The 24,259-nt window shown below is 47.6% G+C and overlaps 1 protein-coding gene across 2 annotated transcripts; it reads left to right on the top strand.

Moving 5' to 3' along the window:
- The first annotated feature begins 231 nt into the window (after positions 1–231).
- exd2 (exonuclease 3'-5' domain containing 2) lies at positions 232–24,259 on the top strand. 2 transcript variants are annotated; one of them, XM_036962435.1, is made up of 11 exons: positions 232–350; positions 1,179–1,846; positions 1,989–2,117; positions 5,154–5,281; positions 13,246–13,372; positions 13,669–13,997; positions 17,535–17,641; positions 18,135–18,270; positions 18,896–19,050; positions 19,124–19,334; positions 20,500–24,259. In XM_036962435.1, the coding sequence occupies exons 2-11, from the start codon at positions 1,409–1,411 to the stop codon at positions 20,714–20,716; spliced, it is 1,977 nt and encodes a 658-aa protein (XP_036818330.1). In that variant the 5' UTR covers positions 232–350; positions 1,179–1,408; the 3' UTR covers positions 20,717–24,259. The 2 variants fall into 2 exon arrangements, with proteins under 2 accessions (XP_036818330.1, XP_036818329.1); XM_036962434.1 differs by having other exon boundaries at positions 18,896–19,058; positions 19,132–19,334.

Raw genomic sequence — 24,259 nt, 5'->3', positions numbered from 1 at the left:
TTTTTATCAGAAGGAGCTTTTTTCCCCCAGAAGACGGATTTAATTATTAAATATATGCATGCAAAACATCACAAATACTATAACTAAATCAATCGGAAATTGTAGGGAATTGCATTTTTTTATTTATTTATTTATTTCCAAATTGTGTTTGATTGGATAATAAATCATAATTAATTGGTTAATTAATTGACGTATTAACTCTGACCTCCCTGACACTGCGTGGGGGCGCCATGACAACGTCCTCCCATCGTCATAAATAGAGCCGGAAGCAGAACGTCAACACCTAGAAATCAACCAGTGGACATATGCAGACACAGCACAGGGTTATAGTGTGGACGTGAAATGCCAAGGTAGGTAAAAGGCTTGAAATAAGTATAGTACGCAGAAAGTCATGCGGGAAACAAATTGTAAATGTCACTCACGTTGTTTAACGTTACTGACGTAGGCTAACGTTAGGTAGCTAGTTGGCTAGTCAATCTAGCTAGCTATTGTATCAAGCTAACGTTAGCTATCACGTTAAGCTAAATTTAACTGAGGAAGGTGTGCGCTATATATAAAACTCATGCTAGCCAGTGACACCCCCCCCCCCCCCCCCCCCCCCCCCGCAACATCAACAACAAAGGAATTGTGATTTACAATTTAGATTGTGCGCCTCACTTTCGGTACCTAGCAGGCTACGTGGTTAGGCTAGTTGTTGCTCGTTAGCTCCTCGGCCTCGACGTGAAGCTGCATTAGCTGTTGGCTAGCTAGCCAGCCTGGTGTTTGCTTGCTAACTATAGTACCTAGTTAGCGATATTGACTGACTCTCATCTCATTTTCAGAACATTATCTTTCTAGCGGCGTCAGTCGTCCAGTGGTCGCAAACATCCGGATGTCAATTAGTTATGCTTATCAGAGTTAGCTGCTAAACATACATGTCAAACAACCTCGTTAGCACCAGCTAGTTAGCCTCGCTTGTAAACAATGGCAGTGAATTGCGCAATGCTGTCTTAGTTATCATATGCTCTGCTGTGACACTCAAACGTGCAGCAAACATATAATATAACGTGGCATTGTTGGACAAGTGAAGTTATGAGTCTACTGCTTTGCCATTCATCCTATGGACAATGTGTTGTCGACAGTTTGTGTTGGTTCAGATTGATATGTAAATGTAAACGTTATTGCTGATTGTCTCCTAGGGGATACGGTGTCTGCCCAGAGCCTACTAACCAATAGCCTCTTCACACGGATAAAGACATCAACAAACGAAGGATGTGCCCCAATGCTGACGATGTATCCCCAAAGTCTCTATGACCAAATTTCAAATCGGTCTGCAACTTGGATGTAGGTCTACCTACCTAAGCTCATTTACAACACTTCTCAACCAACCAGCCCTAACCAAATAAACTCTGCACCTCTGAAACCCAAGATGGCTTCTAGACAAAGTGCCCTAACTGCTGCCGTGGTTACCCTGTTGGGAGCCACCTTGGGTGGCCTGTTGCTATGGCGACAGAGAGCCATAAGGACAAAGAAGCAACAGCTTTCTGCTCAGGGTCTGAAGGGTCAGGTAAGGGTCAGCTCTTGTCCCTTACCTGTGGAACCAGAGCCTGTGGTTCTGGACTGTAAGAACCCAGTGGAGTCCCAAATCCAGTCTAAGCAGACCCAGCTATCCCCGGGTCAGAGTCTGGTCCTCCCCCTGCCTGCTGTGCTACCCCCTGTTGACCAGGCCCTGGCGGTGCAGCCGGTGATGGTAAGCTCTGAGAAGGAGTGGGAGCAGCTGTGGCCCATGCTGCAGAAGGATCTGTCAGTCTATCCTGTCCTCGGCCTGGACTGTGAATGGGTGAAGAGTCAAACTAATACCCTGGGTGTAAGTTTGTTCTGCATGTTTTTTAAACATATCATCCCATTTGTACTCTGTTTATTTTATCTTATCTCTGACTGCATCTCTCTCCCTCCTCTCTCTCCCCCTTGCCGTCCCTGCCCCCCCCCCCCCCCCCCCCTGTCCCCAGGTGTCAGTGAAGGATAAGACTTCAACAGTCTCTTTACTCCAGATGGCTTCCTACTCTGGTCTGTGTGTGTTGGTGAGGCTGCAGCCGTTCCGTGCTGGCCAGCAGGACTTGCCACTTACCCTGAAAGAGGTAGGCTCATATGTGGTCCTCTGTGGCTCAGAATGGTGTTTTAAAATGCCAGTATAGTAGGTTAGATTTCCCGCTGGGGCCACCAATATGAAAATGAATGCACTCACTATTAGGGCTGGGAATTGCCAGGGGACCTCACGATATGACCTCACTATAAAAATCTCAATACTGGGGGACCTCTGGGTGCGCTGTGGCGGTCACGCTGGGGGACCTCTGGGTGCGCTGTGGCGGTCACGCTGGGGGACCTCTGGGTGCGCTGTGGCGGTCACGCTGGGGGACCTCTGGGTGCGCTGTGGCGGTCACGCTGGGGGACCTCTGGGTGCGCTGTGGCGGTCACGCTGGGGGACCTCTGGGTGCGCTGTGGCGGTCACGCTGGGGGACCTCTGGGTGCGCTGTGGCGGTCACGCTGGGGGACCTCTGGGTGCGCTGTGGCGGTCACGCTGATGGACCTCTGGGTGCGCTGTGGCGGTCACGCTGATGGACCTCTGGGTGCGCTGTGGCGGTCACGCTGGGGGACCTCTGGGTGCGCTGTGGCGGTCACGCTGGGGGACCTCTGGGTGCGCTGTGGCGGTCACGCTGGGGGACCTCTGGGTGCGCTGTGGCGGTCACGCTGATGGACCTCTGGGTGCGCTGTGGCGGTCACGCTGGGAGACTTCTGGGTGCGCTGTGGCGGTCACGCTGGGGGACCTCTGGGTGCGCTGTTGCGGTCACGCTGGGGGACCTCTGGGTGCGCTGTGGCGGTCACGCTGGGGGACCTCTGGGTGCGCTGTGGCGGTCACGCTGGGGGACCTCTGGGTGCGCTGTGGCGGTCACGCTGGGGGACCTCTGGGTGCGCTGTGGCGGTCACGCTGGGGGACCTCTGGGTGCGCTGTGGAGGTCACGCTGGGGGACCTCTGGGTGCGCTGTGGCGGTCACGCTGGGGGACCTCTGGGTGCGCTGTGGCGGTCACGCTGGGGGACCTCTGGGTGCGCTGTGGCGGTCACGCTGGGGGACCTCTGGGTGCGCTGTGGCGGTCACGCTGGGGGACCTCTGGGTGCGCTGTGGCGGTCACGCTGGGGGACCTCTGGGTGCGCTGTGGCGGTCACGCTGGGGGACCTCTGGGTGCGCTGTGGCGGTCACGCTGGGGGACCTCTGGGTGCGCTGTGGCGGTCACGCTGATGGACCTCTGGGTGCGCTGTGGCGGTCACGCTGGGGGACCTCTGGGTGCGCTGTGGCGGTCACGCTGGGGGACCTCTGGGTGCGCTGTGGCGGTCACGCTGGGGGACCTCTGGGTGCGCTGTGGCGGTCACGCTGATGGACCTCTGGGTGCGCTGTGGCGGTCACGCTGGGGGACCTCTGGGTGCGCTGTGGCGGTCACGCTGGGGGACCTCTGGGTGCGCTGTGGCGGTCACGCTGGGGGACCTCTGGGTGCGCTGTGGCGGTCACGCTGATGGACCTCTGGGTGCGCTGTGGCGGTCACGCTGGGGGACCTCTGGGTGCGCTGTGGCGGTCACGCTGGGGGACCTCTGGGTGCGCTGTGGCGGTCACGCTGGGGGACCTCTGGGTGCGCTGTGGCGGTTCTCATGATTCTAGATGTATTGTGATTTTGAATACTGGGATTTTATTATGCTTTGGTCCAAACGTATTGCTCACTATGTCTGCTGCAGAGGGACGAGACGGAGACATGAGAGAACCAGTTTTGATCCATCATGGAAATAAAAGTGCTGAAAACTAATTAGCTATTTAAAAGATGGAGAACCAGCTATTAAGGAAAAACGTTGTCGTTTTGGAACAGCCAACTAACGCAAAAATTAAACAGCGATATTGTAAAAACACATATCACACACGGTCTTAAAATTTGTGGTTTTTGGCTAGTTTCAGCCACCTGTTGCTGACAGGTGTATAAAATGGAGCACAAAGCCATGCAATCTCCACAGACAAACATTGGCCGTAGAATGGCCCTCACTGAAGAGCTCAGTGACTTTCAACGTGGCGCCGTCATACGATGCCACCTTTCCAACAGGCCGGTTTGTCAGAGTTCTGCTCACAGAACGGGAACTCTGAAGCACGTACAAACCGTCTGTCCTCGGTTGCAACACTCACTGCAGAGTTTCAAACAAACTGCCTCTGGAAGCAACGTCGGCACAAGAACTGTTCGTCAGGAGCTTTCCACGGCCGAGCAGCCGCACACAAGCCTAAGAGCACCATGTGCAATGCCAAGCGTCGGCTTGAGTGGTGTAAAGCTCGCCGCCATTGGACTCTGGAACAGTGGAAACGCGTTCTCTGAAGTGATGAATCACGCTTCATCTGGAAGTCTAATCTGGGTTTGGCGGATGCCAGGAGAACGTTACCTTCCGGAATGCATACTGCCAACTGTAAAGTTTGGTGGAGGAGGAATAATGGTCTGGGGCTGTTTTTTAATGGTTCGGGCCCCTTAGTTTCAGTGAAGGGAAATCTTAATGCTACAACATACAATGACATTCTAGATGATTCTGTGCTTCAAACTTTGACACCAGTTTAGGGAAGGCCCTTTCCTGTTTCAGCATGACAATGCCCCCTTGTACAAAGCGAGGTCAATACAGAAATGGTTTGTCGATCGGTGAGGAAGAACTTGACTGGCATGCACAGAGCCCTGACCTCAACCCCATCGAACACCTTTGAGATGAATTGGAATGCTTAATGTGAGCCAGGCCTAATTACCCAACATCAGTGCCCGACCTCACTAATGTTCTTGTGGATTAATGGAAGCAAGTCCCCGCAGTAATGTTCCAACATCTAGTGGAAAGCCTTCCCAGAATAGTGGAGGCTGTTATAGCAGCAATGTTCCAACATCTAGTGGAAAGCCTTCCCAGAAGAGTGGAGGCTGTTATAGCAGCAATATATAGCGCGCACAAGCAACTCCATATTGATGCCCATGATTCTGGAATGAGATATTCGACGAGCAGGTGTCCACATACTTTTGACCATGTAGTGTATATATCTGTACAGACTTCCCTACTCACTGTTGTAAATGTTTTTTTATGGCATGTATTTATGTTATTTATTTTTTATATATAGGTCCTCAGCGACCCTCACATCCTGAAGGTGGGTGTGGGCTGCTATGAGGACGGGAAGCGTCTGACACGAGACTATGGCCTGGCGCTGGGATGTACTGTGGACTTAAGATACCTTGCACTACGACAAAGGTACCATACTAGTTGTTCTGTCTGTCTGATTGGCACATGCAGTACGTAATGCTCCGTTTTTATAGTTGATCATTTCCTGTCGTGTGTCACGGACTGTTTGTCAGTGGTTGTCTGAGAAAAGCGTCTTCAGGTTTTAATGTCACGTGCACAAGTACTGTGAAATGCCTTTCTTGCTTAACTCTAAACCCCAACAATGCAGTAGTCGATATCAATGTAGCATAAAGGGAGAACAAAAACACACAGGAAAAAGAAAGTAAGAAGCTATATACTGGTTCGGTTCCAATACCATATTAACAACGTACAGGGTTACTGGAGTGATGGAGGTAGATATGTATAGGGGGAAGGAGACTATATACAGGGTCGGTTCCAATTCCATATTAACAATGTACAGGGATACTGGAGTGATGGAGGTAGATATGTATAGGGGGAAGGGGACAGAGATACTGGAGTGATGGAGGTAGATATGTATAGGGGGAAGGGGACAGGGATACTGGAGTGATGGAGATAGATATGTATAGGGGGAAGGAGACTATATACAGGGTCAGTACCATATTAACAATGTACAGGGATACTAGAGTGATGGAGGTAGATATGTATAGGGGGAAGGAGACTATATACAGGGTCGGTACCATATTAACAATGTACAGGGAGGGATACTAGAGTGATGGAGGTAGATGTGTATAGGGGGAAGGAGACAGGGATACTGGAGTGATGGAGGTAGATGTGTATAGGGGGAAGGAGACAGGGATACTGGAGTGATTGAGGTAGATATGTATAGGGGGAAGGGGACAGGGATACTGGAGTGATGGAGGTAGATGTGTATAGGGGGAAGGAGACAGGGATACTGGAGTGATGGAGGTAGATGTGTATAGGGGGAAGGAGACAGGGATACTGGAGTGATGGAGGTAGATGTGTATAGGGGGAAGGAGACAGGGATACTGGAGTGATGGAGGTAGATGTGTATAGGGGGAAGGGGACAGGGATACTGGAGTGATGGAGGTAGATGTGTATAGGTGGAAGGGGACAGGGATACTGGAGTGATGGAGGTAGATGTGTATAGGGGGAAGGAGACAGGGATACTGAAGTGATGGAGGTAGATATGTACAGGGGGAAGGTGACCTATATACAGGGTCAGTACCATATTAACAATGTACAGGGATACTGGAGTGATGGAGGTAGATATGTATAGGGGGAAGGGGACAGGGATACTGGAGTGATGGAGATAGATATGTATAGGGGGAAGGAGACTATATACAGGGTCAGTACCATATTAACAATGTACAGGGATACTAGAGTGATGGAGGTAGATATGTATAGGGGGAAGGAGACTATATACAGGGTCGGTACCATATTAACAATGTACAGGGAGGGATACTAGAGTGATGGAGGTAGATATGTATAGGGTGAAGGGGACAGGGATACTGGAGTGATGGAGGTAGATGTGTATAGGGGGAAGGAGACAGGGATACTGGAGTGATGGAGGTAGATATGTATAGGGGGAAGGGGACAGGGATACTGGAGTGATGGAGGTAGATGTGTATAGGGGGAAGGAGACAGGGATACTGGAGTGATGGAGGTAGATGTGTATAGGGGGAAGGGGACAGGGATACTGGAGTGATGGAGGTAGATGTGTATAGGGGGAAGGGGACAGGGATACTGGAGTGATGGAGGTAGATGTGTATGGGGGGAAGGAGACAGGGATACTGGAGTGATGGAGGTAGATGTGTATAGGGGGAAGGAGACAGGGATACTGGAGTGATGGAGGTAGATGTGTATAGGGGGAAGGAGACAGGGATACTGGAGTGATGGAGGTAGATGTGTATAGGGGGAAGGAGACAGGGATACTGGAGTGATGGAGGTAGATGTGTATAGGGGGAAGGAGACAGGGATACTGGAGTGATGGAGGTAGATGTGTATAGGGGGAAGGAGAAAGGGATACTGGAGTGATGGAGGTAGATGTGTATAGGGGGAAGGGGACAGGGATACTGGAGTGATGGAGGTAGATGTGTATAGGGGGAAGGAGACAGGGATACTGGAGTGATGGAGGTAGATGTGTATAGGGGGAAGGAGACAGGGATACTGGAGTGATGGAGGTAGATGTGTATAGGGGGAAGGAGACAGGGATACTGAAGTGATGGAGGTAGATATGTACAGGGGGAAGGTGACCTATATACAGGGTCAGTACCATATTAACAATGTACAGGGATACTGGAGTGATGGAGGTAGATATGTATAGGGGGAAGGGGACAGGGATACTGGAGTGATGGAGATAGATATGTATAGGGGGAAGGAGACTATATACAGGGTCAGTACCATATTAACAATGTACAGGGATACTAGAGTGATGGATGTAGATATGTATAGGGGGAAGGAGACTATATACAGGGTCGGTACCATATTAACAATGTACAGGGAGGGATACTAGAGTGATGGAGGTAGATATGTATAGGGTGAAGGGGACAGGGATACTGGAGTGATGGAGGTAGATGTGTATAGGGGGAAGGAGACAGGGATACTGGAGTGATGGAGGTAGATATGTATAGGGGGAAGGGGACAGGGATACTGGAGTGATGGAGGTAGATGTGTATAGGGGGAAGGAGACAGGGATACTGGAGTGATGGAGGTAGATGTGTATAGGGGGAAAGAGACAGGGATACTGGAGTGATGGAGGTAGATGTGTATAGGGGGAAGGAGACAGGGATACTGGAGTGATGGAGGTAGATGTGTATAGGGGGAAGGGGACAGGGATACTGGAGTGATGGAGGTAGATGTGTATAGGGGGAAGGGGACAGGGATACTGGAGTGATGGAGGTAGATGTGTATAGGGGGAAGGAGACAGGGATACTGGAGTGATGGAGGTAGATGTGTATAGGGGGAAGGAGACAGGGATACTGGAGTGATGGAGGTAGATGTGTATAGGGGGAAGGAGACAGGGATACTGGAGTGATGGAGGTAGATGTGTATAGGGGGAAGGAGACAGGGATACTGGAGTGATGGAGGTAGATATGTACAGGGGGAAGGTGACCTATATACAGGGTCAGTACCATATTAACAATGTACAGGGATACTGGAGTGATGGAGGTAGATATGTACAGGGGGAAGGTGACCTATATACAGGGTCAGTACCATATTAACAATGTACAGGGATACTGGAGTGATGGAGGTAGATATGTATAGGGGGAAGGAGACAGGGATACTGGAGTGATGGAGGTAGATATGTATAGGGGGAAGGAGACAGGGATACTGGAGTGATGGAGGTAGATATGTATAGGGGGAAGGAGACAGGGATACTGGAGTGATGGAGGTAGATATGTATAGGGGGAAGGAGACAGGGATACTGGAGTGATGGAGGTAGATGTGTATAGGGGGAAGGGGACAGGGATACTGGAGTGATGGAGGTAGATATGTATAGGGAGAAGAAGACAGGGATACTGGAGTGATGGAGGTAGATGTGTACAGGGGGAAGGTGACCTATATACAGGGTCAGTACCATATTAACAATGTACAGGGATACTGGAGTGATGGAGGTAGATATGTATAGGGGGAAGGAGACAGGGATACTGGAGTGATGGAGGTAGATATGTATAGGGGGAAGGGGACAGGGATACTGGAGTGATGGAGGTAGGTATGTATAGGGGGAAGGGGACAGGGATACTGGAGTGATGGAGGTAGATATGTATAGGGGACAGGGTGTCTTGATAGATGATAAACAGAGTAGCAGCAAGTATTCACACCCCTTGACTTTTTCCACATTTTGTTACATTACAGCCTTATTCTAAAATGGATTAAATAGTTTCCCCCCCCCCCCCCCCCCTCAATCTACACACAATACCCCATAATGACATCACAATACCCCATAATGACATCACAATACCCCATAATGACATCACAATACCCCATAATGACATCACAATACCCCATACCCCAAAAACAGGTTTTTGCAAATGTATTAAACTGAAATATCACAAGTATTCAGACCCTTTACTCAGTAATTTGTTGAAGCACCTTTGACAGCGATTACAGCCTCCAGTCTTCTTGGGTATGATGCTACAAGCTTGGCACACCTGTATTTGGGGAGTTTCTCCCATTCTTCTCTGCAGATCCTCTCAAGATCTGTCAGGTTGGATGGGGAGCGTCGCTGAACAGCTATTTTCAGGTCTCCAGAGATGTTCGGTCAGGTTCAAGTCCGGGCTCTGGCTGGGCCACTCAAGGATATTCAGATACTTGACCCAAAGCCACTCCTGTGTTGTCTTGGCTGTGTGCTTAGGGTCGTTGTCCTGTTGGAAGGTGAACCTTCACCCCCCAGTCTGAGGTCCTGAGTGCTCTGGAGCACATTTTCATCCAGGATCTTTCTGTACTTTGCTCCGTTCATCTTTGCCTCGATCCTGACTAGTCTCCCAGTTCCACCATGCTTCACCGTAGGGATGGTGCCACCACCATGCTTCACCGTAGGAATGGTGCCAGGTTCCTTCCAGACATGACGCTTCGCATTCAGGCCAAAAGAGTTCCATCTTGGCTTCATCAGATCACAGAATATTGTTTCTCATGGCCAGAGTCCTTTAGGTGCCTTTTGGCAAACTCCAAGTGGACTGTCATGTACCTTTTTATTGAGGAGTGGCTTCCGTCTGGCAACTCTACCATAAAGGCCTGATTAGTGGAGTGCTGCAGAGATGATTGTCCTTCTGGAAGGTTCTCCCATCTCCACTGAGAAACTCTGGAGCTCTGTCGGAGTGACCTTCGGGTTCTTGGTCACCTTCCTTACCAAGGCCCTTTTCTCCCTAGATCTGTGCCTGGACACAATCCTGTCTCTGAGCTCTATAGACAATTCCTTTGACCTCATGGCTTGGTTTTTGCTCTGACATGAACTGTGAACTGTGGGACCTTATATAGACAGGTGTGTGTCTTTCCAAATAATTACCAATCAATTGAATTTACCACAGGTGGACACCGATCAAGTTGTAGAAACATCTCAAGGATGATCAGTAGAAACAGGATGAGTTCAATTTCAAAAGTTCTGAGTACTTATGGAAATAAGTTATTTGTGTTGAATTTAATACATTTGCAAAAAATTCTTAACCTATTTTCACTTTGTCATTATGGGCTTTTGTGATATGTCATTATGGGCTATTGTGATATGTCATTATGGGCTATTGTGATATGTCATTATGGGCTATTGTGATATGTCATTATGGGCTATTGTGATATGTCATTATGGGCTTTGGGATATGTCATTATGGGCTATTGTGATATGTCATTATGGGCTATTGTGATGTCATTATGGGCTATTGTGATGTCATTATGGGCTATTGTGATATGTCATTATGGGCTATTGTGATATGTCATTATGGGCTTTTGTGATATGTCATTATGGGCTTTTGTGATATGTCATTATGGGCTATTGTGATATGTCATTATGGGCTATTGTGATATGTCATTATGGGCTATTGTGATATGTCATTATGGGCTATTGTGATATGTCATTATGGGCTATTGTGATATGTCATTATGGGCTATTGTGATATGTCATTATGGGCTATTGTGATATGTCATTATGGGCTATCGTGATATGTCATTATGGGCTATCGTGATATGTCATTATGGGCTATTGTGATATGTCATTATGGGCTATTGTGATATGTCATTATGGGCTATTGTGATATGTCATTATGGGCTATTGTGATATGTCATTATGGGCTATCGTGATATGTCATTATGGGCTATTGTGATATGTCATTATGGGCTATTGTGATATGTCATTATGGGCTATTGTGATATGTCATTATGGGCTATCGTGATATGTCATTATGGGCTATCGTGATATGTCATTATGGGCTATTGTGATATGTCATTATGGGCTATTGTGTGTAGTTTGAGGAAAACATTTTAATCCATTTTGGAATAAGGCTGTAAGGTAACAACATGTGGAAAAAGTCAAGGGGTTTGAATACTTTCCGGAGGCCTTCAGACTTATTCCACATTTTGTTACAGCCTGAATTCAAAATGGGTGATTAAATATATGTAATCCATCTACATACATTATTATAATAATAATAATAATAATAATAATAATAATAATAATAATAATAATAATAATAATAATAATAATAATAATTACCTCATAATGATAAAGTGAAACATGTTTTAAACTTTTTACCCTTTTTTTTTTTTTGTGATATCCAATTGGTAGTTACAGTCTTGTCCCATCGCCGCAACTCCCGTACGGACTCGGGAGAGGCTAAGGTCGTCCTGGGAAACACGACCAGGTCGCACTGCTTCGTGACAAGCTGCTCTTTTTTTCCCGGAAGCCAGCCCGCACCAATGTGTCGGAGGAAACGCCGTCCAACTGGTGACCGACGTCGGCGTGCACCCGCCACAAGGAGTCACTAGAGCATGCTGGGACAAGGACAACTCAGCCAAACCCTCCCTTCGATGTCGGAGTGATGCAGGGCCTTTGACCACTGCGCCACTAGGGAGGCCCACTTTTTTTTTTTTCTAATTTATTGAAAATGAAATGCAGAAATATCTAATTAACGTAAGGATTAGAGGTCGACCAATTTAAACATTTTCAATACCGATTTATTGGAGGACCAAGAAAAGCCGATACCGATTAATCGGCTGGTTTTATTAAATGTTATATTTTGTTGTAATAATGACAATTACAACTATATTGATTGAACACTTTTAACTTAATGTAATACATCAATCAAATCAATTTAGCCTCAAGTAAATAATGAAACATGTTCAATTTGGTTTAAATAATGCAAAAACAAAGTGTTGGAGAAGAAAGTAAAAGTGCAATATGTGCCATGTAAGAAAGCTAACGTTTCAGTTCCTTGCTCAGAACATGAGAACATATGAAAGCTGGTGGTTCCTTTTAACATAAGTCTTCAATATTCCCAGGTAAGAAGTTTTAGGTTGTAGTTATTATAGGAATTATAGGACTATTTCCCTCTATACCATTTGTATTTCATTAACCTTTGACTATTGGATGTTCTTATAGGCACTTTAGTATTGCCAGTGTAACAGTATAGCTTCCGTCCCCCTCCTCGCCCCTCCCTGGGCTCGAACCAGGAACACATCGACAACAGCCACCCTCAAAGCACCGTTACCCATGCAGAGCAAGGGGAACAACTACTCCAAGTCTCAGAGCGAGTGACGTTTGAAAAGCTGTTAGCGCGCACCCTGCTAACTAGCTAGCCATTTCACATCGGTTACACCAGTCTAATCTCGGGAGTTGATAGGCTTGAAGTCATAAACAGCGCATTGCTTGAAGCACAGCGAAGAGCTGCTGGCAAAACGCACGAAAATGCTGTTTGAATGAATGCTTACGAGCCTGCTGGTGCCTACCATCGCTCAGTCTGCTCTATCAAATCATAGACTTAATTATAACATAATAACACACAGAAATACAAGCTTTAGGTCATTTAATATGGTCGAATCTGGAAACTATCATCTTGAAAACAGAACATTTATTATTTCAGTGAAATACGGAACCGTTCTGTATTTTATCTAACGGGTGGCATCCGTAAGTCTAAATATTGCTGTTACATTGCACAACCTTCAATGTTATGTCATAATTACGTAAAATTAGTTCGCAACGAGCCAGGCGGCCCGAACTGTTGCATATACCCTGACTCTGCGTGCAATGAACACAAGAGAAGTTTGAAGTCTTGAGTGATTTTGACCCAGATGAAACTTGATGTTCTCGGCCTGCATTACTGAACCCTGTCAATGTGGCTGGCGGTGTGCTCCCCTCACTGTTTCCTGTAGTCCACGATCAGCTCCTTAGTCTTACTGATGTTGAGATGGACGTTGTTGTCCTGGCAACACTGCCAGGTCTCTGACCTCCCTATTCTCTGTCTCATCGTCGCCGGGTGACCAGGCTTTTACCACCGTGTCGTCAGCGAACTTCATGACGGTGTTGGAGTCGTGCGTTTTCCTAGTCTGTCTGTGTTTCTGTGCAGGAAGGTGGTGTTGAATAACGGTCTGAGTCTGAAGTCTCTGGCAGCTGACCTGCTCAACGTCTCTCTGGAGAAATCCTTGGAGCTGCGCTGTAGTGACTGGGAGGCTGACCCGCTGACCTTACAACAGGTACACAACACTACTGGTGTTAGTTTATACAGGATGTGACACGTCGTTAGAACGTCTACACTACTGGTGTTAGTTTATACAGGATGTGACACGTTGTTACTGTCCATGTTGAAGATCAGCTTTGCAGTTGGACTGATCTCCAAATCAACCTGCATTCCAAATAACTTCTCATTGACGTGATCAATATTAGCCATTCTGTGCCTTATGCTTCCCCGAACTGATCCCCTCAAAACATGCAGAGATTATCTTCTCATTAACGCCCCAACCCCTCCCTCTCTTTCCCTCCTGACCTTCAGATGACCTACGCAGCCCGAGACGCACAGGTATCCATCGCCCTCTTCTTCCGCCTGCTCGGCCTCCACTCAGACACCACGCCCTCACTTGACACTGGGAGTGGCTACTCCCAGCTGGCCAATTGCTGCCAGGGCGTGGTGGACACACCCTTCAGGGGGTGGGTTGGAGGAGAGTGCGAGGATGGAGGGAAAAGCGTGGATCGAGAGAGGAGGAGGAGGAGTAGGAAGCTCCAGCAGTCTGTTTTTGAAAGCCAAGAGTCTGGGGACCAGCAAGTTCCAGACCCCAGGAAGAACAACAAGAGAAAATCGCTCGGGGTGGGCTACTCTGCCAGGTGGGTAGGATGGGGGGTGGGGGGGTGCTACTCTGCCGGGTGGGTAGGATGGGGGGTGCTACTCTGCCAGGTGGGTAGGAGGGGGGTTGCTACTCTGCCGGGTTGGTAGGGAGGGGGGGGGGGGGGGGGGGCTACTTTGTACAGGTGGGCTACTCTGCCATGTGGGTAGGGGGGGGTGGGCTAGCCTGTACAGGTGTTGCAGATATTTTTCTTAATTTGTTATTTTGTGTTACCATTTTCTCACTTTCATAGTAAAGATGAATTGTCCTATTTTATAAACCTGTTGTGTGAAACATGAGTGTTGGAAATCTGGGGCCCGGTTGCACCAGTTATGTGTTCAAACAACAACAACAACAACAAAAACAACAACAAAGTTGATCTTAAAAGCTAGGTCGACTTTGTTCAGAACCTCACATCTTTTGCACCAACCAAAAATAAGACGAGTCGTAGCAGGTCCCGCGTAAGCAAAGCACATTCTGGAGATGTGACGACGTGTCATAATGATGGTTGCTATGCGGCGACCGTTGCTAGACTGTTGCTGTTTTCAACCGGGTTGCCATGTCTGCGGTCTTCTTTTAGCAGGTGAAAATGTATTGGTTGTGTTTTTTTTTTTTGGGGCTAGTTTTTAAAATAGAATCGTGGCGGCGAGTGCGTTTTTTTATTTATTTTTTATTATTTAACAAATAATTTCACACTGTGACCTGCAGACGATTAGGTAGTGAGGCAGCCTGTTGCTGAGTGAGTAGGAGAGGGACTGGGTGTAATGTTGAGACTGGTGGTGGAGAGGGACTGGGTGTAATGTTGAGACTGGTGGTGGAGAGGGACCAGGTGTAATGTTGAGACTGGTGGTGGAGAGGGACTGGGTGTAATGTTGGAGACTGGTGGTGGAGAGGGACTGGGTGTAATGTTGAGACTGGTGGTGGAGAGGGACTGGGTGTAATGTTGGAGACTGGTGGTGGAGAGGGACTGGGTGTAATGTGGAGACTGATGGTGGCCTCCTTACTCGCACACACTTTTTTCAGTTCTGCCCACAAATGTTCTATAAGATTGAGATCAAGGCTTTGTGATGGCCACTCCAATACCTTGACTTTGTTGTCCTTTAGCCATTTTGCCACAACTTTGGAAGTATGCTTGGGGTCATTGTCCATTTGGAAGACCCATTTGCGACCAAGCTTTAACTTTCTGACTGATGTCTTGAGATGTTGCTTCAATACATCCACATAATTTTCCTTTCTCATGATGCCATCTATTCTGTGAAGTGCACCAGTCCCTCCTGCAGCAAAGCACCCCCACAACATGATGCTGCCACTCCCGTGCTTCACGGTTGGGATGGTGTTCTTCGGCTTGCAAGCCTCCCCCTTTTTCCTCCAAACATAACGATGGTCATTATGGCCAAACAGTTCTATTTTCATCAGACCAGAGGACAGTACTATCTTTGTCCCCATGTGCAGTTGCAAACCGTAGTCAGGCTTTTTTATGGTGGTTTTGGAGCTTCCTTGCTGACCGGCCTTTCAGGTTATGTCGATATAGGTCTCGTTTTACTGTGGATATAGATACTTTTGTACCTGTTTCTTCCAGCATCTTGTTCTGTCTCTAGGAGACAGAACGCGTCTCCTTCCTGAGCGGTATTGACGGCTGCGTGGTCCCATGGTGTTTATACTTGCGTACTATTGTTTGTACAGATGAACGTGGTACCTTCAGGGGTTTGGAAATTGCTCCCAAGGATGAACCAGACCTGTGGGGATCTACACATTTTTTTTCTGAGGTCTTGGCTGATTTCTTTTGACTTTCCCATGGTGTCAAGCAACGAGGCACTGAGTTTGAAGGTAGGCCTTGAAATAAATCCACAAGTAAACTGCCAATTGACTCAAATGATGTCAATTAGCCTATCAGAAGCTTCTAAAGCCATGACATAATTTTCTGGAATTTTCCAAGCTGTTTAAAGGCACAGTCAACTTAGTGTATGTAAACTTCTGAACCACTGGAATTGTGATACAGTGAAATAATCTGCCTGTCTAAACAATTGTTGGTTAAATTAATTCATGCACAAAGTGATGTCCTAACCGACTTGTGAAAACTATATTTTGTTAACAAGACATTTGTGGAGTGGTTGAAAAACGAGTTTTAATGACATGCGTGTAAGGGAAGGGATTTACTTACACTCAGCAGTCAAATTAAATCAACATCCGTTGATGGAAAACGGTCTGCCGATTTCTAAATGCGAATTATCATTTCTGTTGATAGTCAAATTCCTTTTAGTTATGTTAGCTCGCAATACTTTATTTTGATGGAAAACCCACATTTTGCTGCTTACATCGTTACAAGTTACGTCGATTATTTCTCGTTAATCCGCTCGATAACGTTATGGGTTTATTGGCTAAATGTGCAGGAAAACAAATTAGGCTAGTTTCATGCTTTGTGGCGGGTTATGAGTAGTCATTACGCTACGATATCGGCTTTTTAGCTAGACCTGGCAACCCTGGATCTAAAGTTTGCGATGTCGGCTTTGCGAAATGACTTGCAACTATCCATTCACGTTTTCTTAACGCCTCGATCAGACATTGCGTTCGTTGAAGTAGATTCCATTTATAATGCAACGCTGCCTTCACATTGCAGAGTTGCGGTTGCGGTGCGTTCGGTGGTGCGTACTGTATCGAACGTATGCGTCAAACTGTATGCGTAGATGGCTTGACAGAAATGGCAGCGCGAGGTGAATGTTGAACTTTTGTTGCGCACATATCCAGATGCTGCGTACCATTTTGGGCAATGACGCTGTCGGTTTTGATCGACGCTAAGCACAACTGGATGAATCCATACATTATTACTGTGGCAATCAATATCACTGAATGGCAAAAAAGAATATTGGCATAAAGCTGTTCTTAGTTACGGAGTGCCTGGATACAGCCCTTAGCCGTGGTATATTGGCCATATACCACAAACCCCCGAGGTGCCTTATTGCTACTGGTTACCAACATGATTAGAGCAGTAAAAATACATGGTTTGTCAAACCCGTGGTGTACCGTCTGATATACCACAGCTGTCAGCCAATCAGAATTCAGGGCTGGAACCACCCAGTTTACAATGTAGCATAAATCAAGTGTGTTATTTTGCTATCGACTCGCTTATAGGGAAACTCCAAAAGCCTGCGGAGGTTGTGAGATATGAACAGGATACATTGGCAATTCACATTCACACACAGTAGAAAATCCAATCGCCTAACTCGGCATCCACCTGCCTCTGAGACACTAAACACTCCCAAAATGTTGGATGACTCAGGCATTCTTCCTGCTATTTTCTATGGGTATCATGCTATAGAGGTGATCTGATGCAAACGCCATATACCTGTTCCCTACTAGGTGTAGATTCGAGTCCCAGTCGTAACTCATAGGAGGGCTTACGCCCCGGTGGTGAAACGAGTGTAATTTTAGGACCCAACTGGTGCAACCTACCCCTGTCCGTTGACCTTTTTCTCACCACGTTAGGGCAGCTCTGTATCCAGTGTAGTGACTGACCAGGATTCCCCGTCACTGTTTACAGGAAGTCCCCTCTCTATGACAACTGTTTCCTCCATGCCCCGGATGGACAACCCCTCTGTACCTGCGACAAGAAGAAGGCCAAGTGGTACCTGGATAAAGGAATAGGAGGTACATACAGCACTGCCAGGCCCTAAAGCACTGCCAGGCCCTATGCACTGCCAGGCCCTATGCACTGCCAGGCCCTATGCACTGCCAGGCCCTATGCACTGCCAGGCCCTATGCACTGCCAGGCCCTATGCACTGCCAGGCCCTATGCACTGCCAGGCCCTATGCACTGCCAGGCCCTATGCACTGCCAGGCCCTAAGCACTGCCAGGCCCTAAGCACTGCCAGGCCCTAAGCACTGCCAGGCCCTAAGCACTGCCAGGCCCTAAGCACTGCCAGGCCCTAAGCACTGCCAGGCCCTAAGCACTGCCAGGCCCAAAACCCACCAAGTATTCTCATATGAATGAACAGTTAATTGGAATTCTTTACTATAGTAGTTGGATTCATACTGTTAAATGTGGTTTAAAAATGTACTACTTACAAAACCCCAGTTCACTTGAATTTTGAAGTTGACACTAAATTAGTTTATCTCTCCCATCTCTCCTCTCCTCCTCTAGTGCTGCAGAGTGAGGATCCATTCATTGTGCGTCTGCTGTTTGAGCCTTCGGGACGTCCAGACTCCCAGCAGGACTACTACCTGACTGCCAAGGAGAACCTGTGTGTGGTGTGTGGCAAGAACGACTCTTATATCAGGTGAGGAGAACCTGTGTGTGGCAAGAACGACTCTTATATCAGGTGAGGAGAACCTGTGTGTGGCAAGAAGGACTCTTATATCAGGTGAGGAGAACCTGTGTGTGGCAAGAACGACTCTTAAATCAGGTGAGGAGAACCTGTGTGTGGCAAGAAGGACTCTTATATCAGGTGAGGAGAACCTGTGTGTGGTGTGTGGCAAGAACGACTCTTATATCAGGTGAGGAGAACCTGTGTGTGGCAAGAAGGACTCTTATATCAGGTGAGGAGAACCTGTGTGTGGCAAGAACGACTCTTATATCAGGTGAGGAGAACCTGTGTGTGGCAAGAAGGACTCTTATATCAGGTGAGGAGAACCTGTGTGTGGCAAGAACGACTCTTATATCAGGTGAGGAGAACCTGTGTGTGGCAAGAAGGACTCTTATATCAGGTGAGGAGAACCTGTGTGTGGCAAGAACGACTCTTATATCAGGTGAGGAGAACCTGTGTGTGGCAATAACCTAAACATATTTTTTTTTTTTATCAACATTGTTTTTTATTGCCAAAAACTTTGCTACAGTGTGTGCACTAATGAATACACCCCTGTTATTAATCACCCCCCCCCCCCCCCCTCTTCTTACCCCTACAGGAAGAACATCGTTCCCCATGAGTACAGACGTCACTTTCCCACGGAGATGAAAGACCACAACTCCCATGACATCTTGCTGTTGTGCACTTCCTGTCACGCGGCCTCCAATGTCCACGATGGCTTCCTGAAGCAGCAGCTGGCTGATGAACATGCTGCCCCCCAGGTAGGAGCAGGGAGGTGGGTTTGGGGGGGTTTTTGCTCTACTCAACTGTATGGATTAATTTCTACCCCCCCAGGGTTGTGAGGAGGGCGTGCGGCTCCTGGAGGACTCTGACCGCAGGAGGGTTCGTTCTGCAGCCCGTGCCCTCCTGACTGCGGGGGAAGGGCTCCCTGGGCCCCGGAGAGACGAGCTGCAGGAAGTCATCAGGAGTTTCTTCAACGACCTCGACGGGGAGCTGACGACAGACACCCTGCAGAGTGCTGCTGGCCTAGAGACACGGTGAGACCAAGGGAGATAGGGAGGGGAGGGGGTTAGACTGGAGGTAGATATCACCACACACTGCAGAGGGCTGCTGGCCTGGAGACACAGTGAGACCAAGGGAGACAGGGAGGGGAGGGGGTTAGACTGGAGGTAGAGATCACCACACACTGCAGAGGGCTACAGGCCTGGAGACACAGTGAGACCAAGGGAGGGAGGGAGGGGTTAGACTGGAGGTAGATATCACCACACACTGCAGAGGGCTACAGGCCTGGAGACACAGTGAGACCAAGGGAGGGAGGGAGGGGTTAGACTGGAGGTAGAGATCACCACACACTGCAGAGGGCTACAGGCCTGGAGACACAGTGAGACCAAGGGAGGGAGGGAGGGGTTAGACTGGAGGTAGAGATCACCACACACTGCAGAGGGCTACAGGCCTGGAGACACAGTGAGACCAAGAGAGACAGGGAGGGGAGGGGGTTAGACTTGAGGTAGATATCACCACACACTGCAGAGGGCTACAGGCCTGGAGACACAGTGAGACCAAGGGAGGGAGGGAGGGGTTAGACTGGAGGTAGAGATCACCACACACTGCAGAGGGCTACAGGCCTGGAGACACAGTGAGACCAAGAGAGATGGGGAGGAGTTAGACTGGAGGTAGATATCACCACACACTGCAAAGGGCTACAGGCCTGGAGACACGGGGAGACCAAGAGAGACAGGGAGGGGTTAGACTGGAGGTAGATATCACCACACACTGCAAAGGGCTACAGGCCTGGAGACACGGGGAGACCAAGAGAGACAGGGAGGGGTTAGACTGGAGGTAGATATCACCACACACTGCAAAGGGCTACAGGCCTGGAGACACGGGGAGACCAAGGGAGGGAGAGGTTGTTGAGGAACTATCAATGCCGATGTTGTGGGTTCAATTCCCACAGGGATCACATGCACATACTGTAAATGTACTGTCATGTTGGATATCGGTCTGTGGCATATATTACAAACTATGATTTTTTGGTTGATTGTTTATAAAAAATTAAAATGTGTCGTCCTTTCTTCACCACTCCCTGTCCACCCCCTTCACCCCTCCCTGTCCCCCCCCCCCCCTCACCCCTCCCTGTCCCCCCCCCTTCACCCCTCCCTGACCCCCCCCCCTTCCCTTCACCCCTCCCTGTCCCCCTCCCAGGATCTTCAATGAGAGCTATGTTCCCCACGGGCTGAAGGTGGTGCAAGCGCATGCCAAGCAGGGTCTGAAGGGGTTAATGGGCCTAGAACGCCACTGGAGGCAGCACTTCCTGTCTACCATGACGCCGCGCTACCTCCCTCCTCTGTGGTCCGTCAACCACAACCACAGCAAGTTCCTACGCAAATACGGCGAGGATCTCCCCATCCAACTTAACTGAACTACAGTCTACGTTTTTTAACCTGGAAAGGGCCAGGCAGTTTGGCATGACAAGGAGTCTAAGGAAATGGATTGGTAGCCAGGCTCCATCTCTCTCTATTTATCCATCAGCTTCTCTCTTCTCTTCTCTGGATCACCGTATTTTCAGTAGTTAAAACAGAAGCTACATTATCCACACTGGAGCCCAGAGAGCTGACTGACCGACCTACGGTGTCTGGTGGTAGTCTCACCTCCGCCTGGGACGAGGCAGTCTGTCACCCTGTTCCTATATGGTGACATACATGTTGAGTCAGACATATAGACTTACGGCCCTCGCTTGAACTCAAAACGTCCCCTACAGGCCCTCCGATGAACTAGAGCCAGAGACTAGCAGAGACCATTGGCTGAAATGGTACCCCTCTTCTTTATAAAGGGCAGTACTTTAGACCAGGGCCCACAGGGGTGCACCATGTAGTGTCTAGAGCTATTTCAGATAGCTGGACAGAGGTACGGCCTAGCTGGAGCCCGAGGAGATGGACAGACTGCCTTGGTTCTGACAGAGGTACGGCCTAGCTGTAGCCCGAGGAGATGGACAAGATTGCCTTGGTTCTGACAGGTAAAGGAAGTCTGTATCAAGAACACCATCCATGCTGCAGGATTCATAATGAAATTATATTGCATATGGACACTTTTTAACCAACACTGTGGTTTGGTTTCCCGGACAGATTGACTAGTCCTGGTCTTAAAAATCCATTTTAAATGGAGATTCTCTCCAGGACTAGATTTAATCTGGGGCCAGTAAACCAGCCCTATGTATATCAATAAATAAAAATGTGAAATGTGATTTTCACCAATTTCAGAAAATCATGTATTTTAAGACTACGCTGAAACCTGCTCTTAATTCTCGTGAAATATAAATTATAATTTTCCCCTGCAGGTTTTCAGCCCTAATGATGATTCCTATGCGTTTGTGTATGTGCGGAAGTCAACGGTTTGCTTTGCAAAGGTGACTTTAATTCAACGACACGATTTGACGTTCCCATTTGTCTTCAACCGATCAGACATTATGATATGACCACCAGCCATTGGATGGGTCACAAATTACACTACCTTTTGAACGGGGACCCACAAGGCAGTGCGTTTTTTTTTTATATAGTGATTTAAGGTTCCATTTCAGTCACAGTCACTCTCAGGTTCAGTAGGACAACGTAGAACGCTTGGCGACGTGACATCACTTCCTCCTGTACGGTCTGGCTTGCATCCCAAATTGCACCCTATTCTCTACATGGTGCACTACTTTATGTTGGTCATGGATGTGTTCTCTCGCTCTCTCTCTAATCAGGACACCTCATGTCACATGTTTTAGTGTGACTCTTCCCCTCATTAGAAGAGACTAAAATCAGGACACGTCTTCATTCCTCTACAACAGTTCCAGTCCAACCTCCTTTCCCCCCCTCCTAATCATTTCACATTGAGATAAGGACCAGCCTGTATGTATTGGTAGCCTGAGAGTGACTAGCTTCATTGGTTAGTAAAGAATGATGGCCTTCTTGTACAGCGCGGCTAACCTGCTGACGCGTACGCCGCGGCTAATGCGTACAGCGCGACTAACCTGCTGACGCGTACGCCGCGGCTAACGCGTACAGCGCGGCTAACCTGCTAACGCGTACAGCGCGGCTAGCCTGTTTTGCAAAGCAGAGATTTTCATGTTCTCGAGCATGACGACAATTTGCGTTTTTGTTTAAATTGAGAAGTTGTTTAACTTAAAAGAAACCAGCAGCTTTTTCTTTTATTTACATTTGTCCAGATGTATAGAAGCTGTTCTGTTTCCCTAATATTGTAAAATAAAAGATCAGATTTGTCTACTTCTGAGGCTGGTTTTGATTATTCAGAGTGGCTGGATTGTAGTGTTGTCATGGACAATTCTTTTAAGTGAGACGTTTTGTTATTTCTTCAAACAATGAATCTTTATTGATTTTTTTTTAAGAATTGCAATAATGAAGCTGATCAACGACCGTCCATTGTTGATCGTTTGATAACCTTAGAAGGAAACCGTGGGTCTTTCTTAAATATATAGCTAACACTAAAAATGCTTAGTCATGGCTGATTCCACCCCACCCCTGCAGCTCGGGGCATCACGAGCCATCTTGGGTTCATCTTGTGAGTTTTGTGGTGTTTCTCAGACGCCAAGATGATTTAGAAACAACGAGGGGTTTGTGTTTTACTCCTCCAGGCCATCTCTAGCTCGGGTCCCAAACACCAACTCATTCTATGGTATGCAGGTTGTAGGTTTAATCGCCAAGCCATCACAAATCAATTTCTTAGTGTCAAGCCCCGGAGGCCCAACTCACTCACACACAGATGAGAGTACAGAGAAACCTTATTCGATGCATCATCTTGTAATTTTTCTATCATCGTGTTCAGTTAAATACGTTGCATCTCTGGCTAATCTTTATCACCTCTTGTTCTGTCTGCATGTTTTATATCAAGAATGAGATGGGGGGGGGGGGGGGCGGACGACCATCAGTTCAGTTGAACAAGAGAAACACAAAATAAACACTTTAAATACAAAATCATTTTTAATAGTCTGTAAAAATGTTGTACAAAAGCGTTGTCCTTTTACATTTTGTAAATGGAACGAATCGCTTCTCATGTCGTTCATCTCCCAGGAGTCTTCAGTTGGATTGTTGTCAGTATTTAATGAAGTTTATACAATCCACTGTTGTGGTGTTAAGGCCTCTTGATATTGCCATTAAAAACATTCTGTTAGTCAAATGGTTTTGTCTTTTTTGTTGTTGTTGTTTTGAATCAGTGTATAACATGGGCTGTCTCAAATTTACCCCCCTTGTTCCCTGTGCTCTACGTTTGACCAGGGCCTTATTGGGCAGTCCAATCACACCTTCTAGTTTCGCAGTTCAGTCAAAACGACAAGCAAAATACATTACAAAAAAAATGTCTCAACAAGCAGAAATTCCCTCATTTGCCCCCCAAATGTTCTTCAATTCAAACAGTAATTTGTTTGGTTCAGTGCTGCTCAGCAGACGTAACAGTGGAATGACAACCATAAACGTGAGGCACGTTCAGCAGGATGCAAATGGTTTTTTTTTTTTAACGTTCAGATGGAAATATGCTATGTATTCTGAACAAAAATATAAATGCAACAATGTTAAATGATTTTACTTTGTGTGTGTGTATATATAAATGGAAATCAGTCAATTGAAATACATTTATTTAGGCCCAAATCTATGGATTCCACATGACTGGGCAGGGGTCCAGCCATGGATGGGCCTTGGGAGGGCATAGACCCACCCACTGGGTTGCCAGGCCCAGCCACATGGGGAGATAGGCCCAGCCACATGGGGAGATAGGCCCAGCCACATGGGTTGCCAGGCCCAGCCACATGGGGAGATAGACCCACCCACTGGGTTGCCAGGCCCAGCCACATGGGGAGATTTTTTTCTCCCACAAAAGAGCTTTTATTTCAGACAGAAATACTCCGACATACGGAACATTTCTGGGATCTTGTATTTCAGCTCATAAAACATAAGACCAACACATAAAAAAA

The sequence above is a fragment of the Oncorhynchus mykiss genome, chromosome 25 (genome assembly GCF_013265735.2).
Source record: "Oncorhynchus mykiss isolate Arlee chromosome 25, USDA_OmykA_1.1, whole genome shotgun sequence".
Classification (NCBI taxonomy): Eukaryota; Metazoa; Chordata; class Actinopteri; order Salmoniformes; family Salmonidae; genus Oncorhynchus; species Oncorhynchus mykiss.
Note: the sequence above shows the minus strand (reverse complement) of the source record. Positions and strands in the feature narration are given on the sequence as shown.

What these genes read in the sequence shown, in the direction of transcription:
- exd2 (XM_036962435.1), top strand. Translation starts at nt 1,409, where the DNA reads ATGGCTTCTAGACAAAGTGCCCTAACTGCTGCCGTGGTTACCCTGTTG. An exon ending in GGGGTGGGCTACTCTGCCAG is followed by an intron (nt 13,998 to 17,534) that starts GTGGGTAGGATG and finishes CACTGTTTACAG; the next exon opens with GAAGTCCCCTCTCTATGACA. An exon ending in GCTGGCTGATGAACATGCTG is followed by an intron (nt 19,051 to 19,123) that starts CCCCCCAGGTAG and finishes ATTAATTTCTAC; the next exon opens with CCCCCCAGGGTTGTGAGGAG.